Raw genomic sequence first — 7393 nt, forward strand, 5'->3', positions numbered from 1 at the left:
TTCTTTTCTTTCTGTCAGTTCTATTAACACAGATTACTTAAGATTACAAACCGCCGGCAGGTGAAGTAACAGATTTATTACTTATGAGATATGGTTCTTGCACATAACTAATGTAGTAATTTAATACACATAGTCCTTGAAGCTAAAACTTTGGCTTCAAAACGGCATAAATGAAGCCTATTTGCATACAGACTGTGAGGCTGTGGTTCCTTTACTGCTGAACAAGCTGCACAGCACAGGATGAGGAAATGGAAGTGAAGCAACAGACTGACTTCACCCCTTTATTGCCTTGCAAATATCCCAGTGTTGAAAACAGAGCCCTCTTGGTCAGACACAACCGTTCAGCTCTGCCCTTGAATCCGTCGCTCTATATCAGCTGATGGTACGTACACCACACAGAAAAGCTTTATCCGGTTCAACTTAAACCACTCTGTTGCTGTTGTTGAATACTGTTATGCAGGAAATGAAGCCAGTGTATGTTTCATGATCGGGGGGTGCTTCTTTTTGCCTGGCTCCTGTTGAGCCAATGGGACTTTGATTAAGGTTAGTTAATGAGTAACTCAGGAGAGGTGCAACCGTCAGCAGACGTTTGTTCAGCTCTTACTGTATGACTCATGCAGTCACAAGGAGCATAGGTCTCTGTGTGTTTATTATACAGACAGGACCGCATAACAGGACTTTGTGAGGAGGTTTTTTAAACTTTGTATGAAGCTTTTTGTTGGTTGTGACTGAGGAACAGTGCTGCTATGGTGAGTTGTGTCCTTTTCAAACACTGGTTCTGACGCTTTAGACCTAAATCTTGTTCTTTGTTCAGATATCACTGCTTGTTATTCCTGTTGTTATCATCTAAAGTGATTCTCTACAGGTCTGTCAGTGTTTGTTAACCAGGTTTACTTTGTTACTGCGGTTGCTTGAGGTTTCCTTCTAACAATCACACAGGCCTCGGTAAACTCATATCTTTTCCTGTTGTATCAGATGCAGGAAGTGAAAGTTTTGGTCGTTCAGAGTTGAGACTCCAGAGGTTGCTGTTGAGTCCGGTTCACATGATTTGCCCTCATTTCCCGCAGGCTGACCCAAACCCCCAGCACCCGGCCACTGGCTCGTCGGCTAAACTCGACCAAGTGCAAGGTCAGGTCAACGAGGTTAAAGTCATCCTGAAAGACAACATCAGCAAAGTGCTGGAGAGAGGCGACAGGTTAGACGACCTGATTGGCAAGACTGATGACCTGCAGGCATCGGTGAGTATTTGATCAGTATTAAAACAGGGCTCGAGTACTGTATTTCATTTTGAGATACCTGCTACTTTATACTGAATAAAAACATAGGCATATAAAATACAGTGGTTCTGCCTTGTAACAATCAATCAGCATCTACTGAGGGCTCCTTGTTACGTTTCAGAAGTCAATGAGTGAATCAGAGACACATTTACGCTCTGAACTCCCCAGATGGTTTCATTTAAATAACTGCTTGAGGACCAAAGTGGTGAAATTAACCAATATTTAAAGCAGCAACCAGGGATTTTCATTTAGTGTTGATTCTGGCGGCCCTTGTGGACGAAAGCAGTAGTTTTTCATTGATTTCAAGGCAAATCCGACATGGTGGCAGCCATCAAGAACAACATATAAATCTTCTCTCTCTTCTCTCTCCTCTCTCAGTATTAAATTACAAATCTTTTTAGAACCAGTTAAAAACTCCTTGTAATAAGTTTAATAAAAGGGCAAAAGATTTGAGAAACACCCAAACGCCCTCCTATTAATCATCTTAAAACCCCTTAAATTACAATAATATCATATATAATAATACCAGTATATAAACCACAGTGATCCCTTTTCAAAGTGCTTTTAACTTTGATACTTTAGCTAAAGGTTGTTAATACGTCTATACTTCTTTGAGTAGGACTACACTTTTACATTACTGTATTGTGGTACTTTCACTTAAAGGAGAACTCCACCGATTTATCACTGCAGTCTAATAACATTGTCAGAGCAATGGTGGACAGAAAAGAGAAAAAAGGATCAAAGCTGATTCACATATCGTCTTTCTTTTATTCCACACGGGATCAAAATCTGGTGCCTACATTACATACAACTGACAGTTATTCAGGTTTTTATGCTTATGGTAGCTAATGAAGTCTCAAATAGAGATGAGGAGCAGCTGCAGAGGTCTAATAAGATCTTCTACCTCTGCACACACAGATTATTTTCATTTTTCAAACTCTCTTCAGACCCGAACCGAACTCATCAGATTGTGTGCAGCTCTCTGCGGAGCCATAAAAGACTTCCTACAACTGTTAGTTAGAACTCCCAAAGACCTGTAAGCAGACACTGATGTGTAAAATCGGTGGAGCTCCCCTTTAAGTAAAGGATGTGGGTGCTTCTTCCATCGCTGGTGTTTTATTAGGTTTCCGTTATGTTTCTTTTTTCAGGCTGACTCGTTCCAAAGAACATCCACACGGGTTGCCAGGAAATACTGGTGGAAAAACATTAAAATGATGATTATAATCGGTGTGATTGTGCTGATCATCGTTATCCTCATCATCCTCTTTGCCACCAATGTAATATAAATCCTATCGGCACTCCTTTTACTACCAGCTCAGGACTGAAAGCAATCAAACTGGTGGATGAAGCTCAACCTGCAGACATCTACTTGCTCTGATCTGAGCCTCTGATCATTTCAGCTCAAATATTTGTGTAAATTCAAAAGGAGAAATGTTTTGTATTGATCAGGTTTATCTGCGATGATGTGGATATAAAATTCAGAGCGCCGGAGCTCAAATCGCCAGAAACTCGGCTGAAATACTTCCTTGAACACTCCAACAGTCATCAACATGTGACGTGACTCTATTAATATTTCATAAAGGATCACAAATCCAAATGAGTGTTTATAATTTTTATTTTGTCGCATTTCTTTATGTATAATTACCTGTATATATATATATATATATACTGTATGTTTATGACTCTGTAATAACATATTATATGACTAATGACTATTATTAAGCGGATAAAATGTAACAACGCATTTTATATCTTTGCTACCACAGTACTGTATATATGTGTGATCTGTTCCAACCAATCTAACATTGCAGTGATGTAATAAACGAAGCAATTCACAAATAGCATATAAGAACAATAAATACAAAAACAAGAAGGGATGAGGAACGCCAACTGCTCGAAAACGTTGCAGTCTTCTAAAATAAATGCAAAACATCCAAATCCAAAACTCTTTAAGATACAACAAATACTTCGGTAAATGTAGAGGGGGAAATGTGCTGTAGGTCATAGTGCTCTTCATTTATTCTCTTACAATCAGCTAGTGATCTTTGCTGGATACCATCATCTCTCTGTGGCCAAATGCTCCAACCAGCTCCGACCGCTGAAACCTACAAAAAACAAACAAACACAAATCAGCGTTGGATGAACAAAAACATGGTTAAATTATAAGAAAAAAATAGGAATCCCCCGTGTTTATAATGTCCAATGTAAAAAAGAAAAAGAAAAAACAAACTGGGAACAATTATTTTAACATTTTGTTTACAGTTTTAAAAAAAAAATAGTTAGTCCATAAGCTAGAAATCCTGAAGTGCAATAAATTGAAGCGGTCAAAGCCAAAATATTAAAATGGAAGAAACCTTTGATTGGTCAAAAAATACACATTAAAGAAAGCATTACATGCAAATTTCTGCAAATGTAGTGACACTTCTGGTTTTACAAAAGGTTATAAGAGGAAAATTCATTACAGGAAAATTAACAAAAGGGAGGAGTTCTTTTCCATCGCTGTCAGTAAGACAAAACAGAGCAGTACATGTACACAAAGTAAAGCACTTTATCCCCCAACACAGTAGAGTCCAACTACGAACCAGGTTTTAGCTCATGGACTACTGGCTACAAGAGCTAAATAAAGAAACAAGCATTTTAGATAAGATTAGGAATGCATATATTAACAATAGGAACTGGGAAGTCCAGAGAATGCTGTACGTATCCTTTGAAAAGCAAATAGTTATTTTTTCATATTTATAATCATTACTTGTGGGGGGGAGTAAGGGCCTGTAAAAAATGACAATTACATGTGTATATTTTTAACTTTTACATTACAAACATTTGCAAACAAATTAAAAATGGAAAGAAAGATGACAAAGCTGGACGTGTCCCATATTGTTTTAGTTTAGAAATGCTGATACAGGATGTTGTAAGACCATACCAAATGGCAGCATTCGAGAGCGTATGCTTCTCGTACCCGGTCCGCATTGAGCGGGCCCTGAGAGTATCTGGGAGTCAGCTCATGGCCTGCAAGGAAGCTCCGCTGGCAGGTACAAACAAGGTATGTCAGAGTTAGGAGACAACATACTTCCTTTTCTGTTTCCTTGCACATCCTTAACTTTGGCATCCATTTACTGTAGTAGCAGTACTTTACCTGTTAACTTTACAGTTTAAAAAAAAAGAAGGTGCAAAAGAGGCAGCAGAAGGCCAGCTGTTAAAATAATCGCCACAAGAGTGTAGCCTCTATGTTACCACTACTGTAAAGCACTTGAGGGTGCTGAGAAAAAGAAATTTACAAGAGGAAATTACACAAAATGTAACCAAACAGCAAAGTAAATATGACTAAATTAAGTTTACAGTAAGTAGTGTATTTTTGGTTTTACATACCTACTTGAAGATGAGGGTTTCCCCCATTAATACGGCTTGTAACTGTTGGTGTGACCACCACGCCGTGGCGACTTGCCATATCCACCAGATTGATCTGCAAGCAAGTGCGGCACAAACTTTTTTTTTTTTATCCTTTCAAAAGTGAAACTAAAAGGAATAATTGACATGAAACTGAAGCTCATCAAGGTGTTTCACTGATGGATTTACTTACCGTTGTAGTCACCATATCCATAATAGTTGTTGTAACCAGGGTAATCATAGCCACCATATCCCCCATATCCTTGATTATTGTAACCATAATTGCCATAATTTCCATAGCCTTGATTCCAGTAGTTGCCATAACCCTGGTTCCAATTCTGATTGGGACCTGTAGTTAAACAGAAGAGATTAGAAGCTTTCCCTGTTCGTCTGGAGGTTGTGGTTCACGGCCTGTGCCTTAAAGAGTAACTAAACCCCCAAACCGCCAATGCAAATAGGTATTTAGTTGCTAATAGACATTTTAGTGCTTTTTATTGTTTGAATTTTTACATATGATGCTAAATATGAACAGCGACCTCCCTCTACTGGTTGAAATCCGGCTTCCGATCTGGAAGCAGGCGACGTGTGCGCTGCCGGCTTTCGTCCCTCCTCGTCCCGTCCTATACAACAAACGTCTCGACCCTGCAGACGGCTACGCAGCTGTAGCCCGACACTCCCTCACAGACACCGGAGAGTTCGCCTCTTTGAGCCGCTATCTAACGTCACGACACAGGCAGAAACTCTTTACAAACAGCCGTGAATGCGTTTCTAGTGACTGTGAAAGCTCCGGCGGACTCTGCTGCACTGAGTGGTCGGTCTGTCGCTCTGGCCGGCTGATGATGAAGGTGATGGTGATTCTCCTGTGATGTCTTCTGCTGCATTTTTTTTAATTTGCTGAGAGGGAGGGAGCTAGCAGAATTTAGGGGTTCAGTTACACTTTAACCTCTCAATCCTCAGATGAAGCATCAATCTGTACAAAACCATCAAAGTAAACACATGTTGTGGTTTTATGGGAAGTTATGTGCCAGTCTTTGAAATAACTTCCCATAATGCCTCTTTTACTCTTCTGTTTTTGTGTTCAATAGTGAGCTTTTTTTTTTTACTGTTTAATGTGAATTCAAAAGGTGAACAGGAAGCATTATTTCACATTTTCCACTCACCACCACCTCTTCCTCGAGACCTGGATGAGTACGAGTATCCACCTCTGCCTCCCCAGTACTGCTGCTGCTGGTACTGTTCCTTGGACATCGCCACTTTTATTTCACACTACAGGGACACCGGTTAACTTGATTTATTGTCCCAGCGATCATGTGTCGGTTATAAAAGTCACTAGAATATGTGCCAAACGAATTACCACGTAATAAAGTTATATGTGAGAGAATACAGAGCCTGTACCTTGCTTAGTCCAATGTTGTGGTATTTTTTCTCCATGATGCTCTTCACTGGATCCTCCTCTTTGAATGTGATGAAGCAGAAGCCTCTTCTTTTGTTTGTTTTGTTCTCCATGGGAAGCTCAATCGACTCCACCTGTTCACATTATCAATGAACGTATAAAATCATGTTTACTTTTGTTCAATTATATTTATAAAAGGGAACGCTGAATCTGGGAACGGACCTACCTCTCCGAAGGCACCAAAGTACTCTCTGACTTTCTCTTCAGGAGTGTCTGGAGAGAGACCTCCAACAAAGATCTTCTTTACGGGCTCCTTGCTCTTCATGGCCTTGGCTTTTTTGGGGTCAATGACCTTTCCGTTGAGTTTATGTTCCTTCTGTGAGGCCACCTTCACGACAAAATAATCAAGTGACACAAGGGGGTCGAACAGAAAAATAATCTTTAAGTATCAATTCACAACTTCTAATAAGTAACTTTCAATGATTAGTAAACCATACTGTATTCACTTTATTGCAGAGCTTCAACTAACAACTATTTTCATTGTCAGTTAATCTGCTGCTTCATGTATCGATTAAATAATTAATATTATTTTCCATTAAGTGTCAAAAAGTTGCAAAAAAGTTGCCAATTTCAGTTCACAGAGTGAAAGGTGACATATTCACAGTAATAAACTCGATGATATTCAGTTTATAATCAATTAAAACAGAGAAAAGCAGCTGGAAACAGCAGACATTTGGCTTTTTTTTACTAGAAAAGTTCATACAGTTGCCAATTTCTTTCCTGTTGAACCTGATGATTAAGATTAACTCCCTTTTTGACAGCTTTATTTTACGGTATACGTCAGCACCCAGTACCTTGGATTGCAGTTCATACATACAATGTAAATACTGGACTCTACCTTGTCGACACTTTCTGGTTCTTTGAAGAGCACAAAGCCGAAACCCCTCGAACGGCCAGTCATGGGGTCCAGTTTTAATGTGCAGTCTACAACCTCTCCGTACTTGGAAAAGTAATCTTTCAGGTCCTTCTTAGTCGTGTCCCAGCTGAGGCCTCCTACAAACATCTTCCTATTGGCAAAACAGCACATTTAAGGGCCCGTAAATAAGAAAACAGCAGCACTTATTTAAGTGTTTACAACTCTGGTATAGTATCTTAATAGTATGGAAGCACATTTCCACCAATGTGACGGGATAAAAACAGATTCTGTATGTTATTATAATGAGAAACTTTCTCAAAATAATAACTTAATATGACAAAGTCATTATTCTGAGATACTAAGTCAAAATATTGAGAAGGATTCTCGTTATTTTTAGATATTAAGTGATTATTTTAGATA

General features: G+C 39.1%; 2 protein-coding genes across 5 annotated transcripts; one reads left to right on the forward strand and one right to left on the reverse strand.

Annotated features, from left to right (window-relative positions):
• Positions 1-225: 225 nt before the first annotated feature.
• si:ch73-234b20.5 (uncharacterized protein LOC449923 homolog) lies at positions 226-4440 on the forward strand. 2 transcript variants are annotated; one of them, XM_035668284.1, is made up of 3 exons: positions 226-382; positions 1068-1238; positions 2426-4440. In XM_035668284.1, the coding sequence occupies exons 1-3, from the start codon at positions 380-382 to the stop codon at positions 2561-2563; spliced, it is 312 nt and encodes a 103-aa protein (XP_035524177.1). In that variant the 5' UTR covers positions 226-379; the 3' UTR covers positions 2564-4440. The 2 variants fall into 2 exon arrangements, with proteins under 2 accessions (XP_035524177.1, XP_035524178.1); XM_035668285.1 differs by lacking the exon at positions 226-382 and adding an exon at positions 554-749 and having other exon boundaries at positions 2426-3116.
• hnrnpd (heterogeneous nuclear ribonucleoprotein D) lies at positions 2875-7124 on the reverse strand (the record flags this gene model as incomplete). 3 transcript variants are annotated; one of them, XR_004796938.1, is given in 8 exon segments in its annotated part: positions 2875-3382; positions 4201-4302; positions 4647-4740; positions 4858-5013; positions 5825-5930; positions 6060-6191; positions 6284-6445; positions 6956-7124. XR_004796938.1 is itself a non-coding variant. In XM_035668283.1 (7 exon segments), coding segments are annotated over 6 exon segments (793 nt in total), but the record flags the coding sequence as incomplete, so codon positions are not given.
• Between the last annotated feature and the right edge of the window lie 269 nt (positions 7125-7393).

This window comes from Morone saxatilis, unplaced genomic scaffold (genome assembly GCF_004916995.1).
Source record: "Morone saxatilis isolate NCDOM2014 unplaced genomic scaffold, NCSU_SB_2.0 Contig21, whole genome shotgun sequence".
NCBI lineage: Eukaryota > Metazoa > Chordata > Actinopteri > Moronidae > Morone > Morone saxatilis.

Bases quoted from the DNA above. Each gene is read 5' to 3' on its own strand.
- si:ch73-234b20.5 (XM_035668284.1), top strand. The intron at 1,239-2,425 runs GTGAGTATTTGA...TTCTTTTTTCAG, and splicing joins CTGATGACCTGCAGGCATCG to GCTGACTCGTTCCAAAGAAC.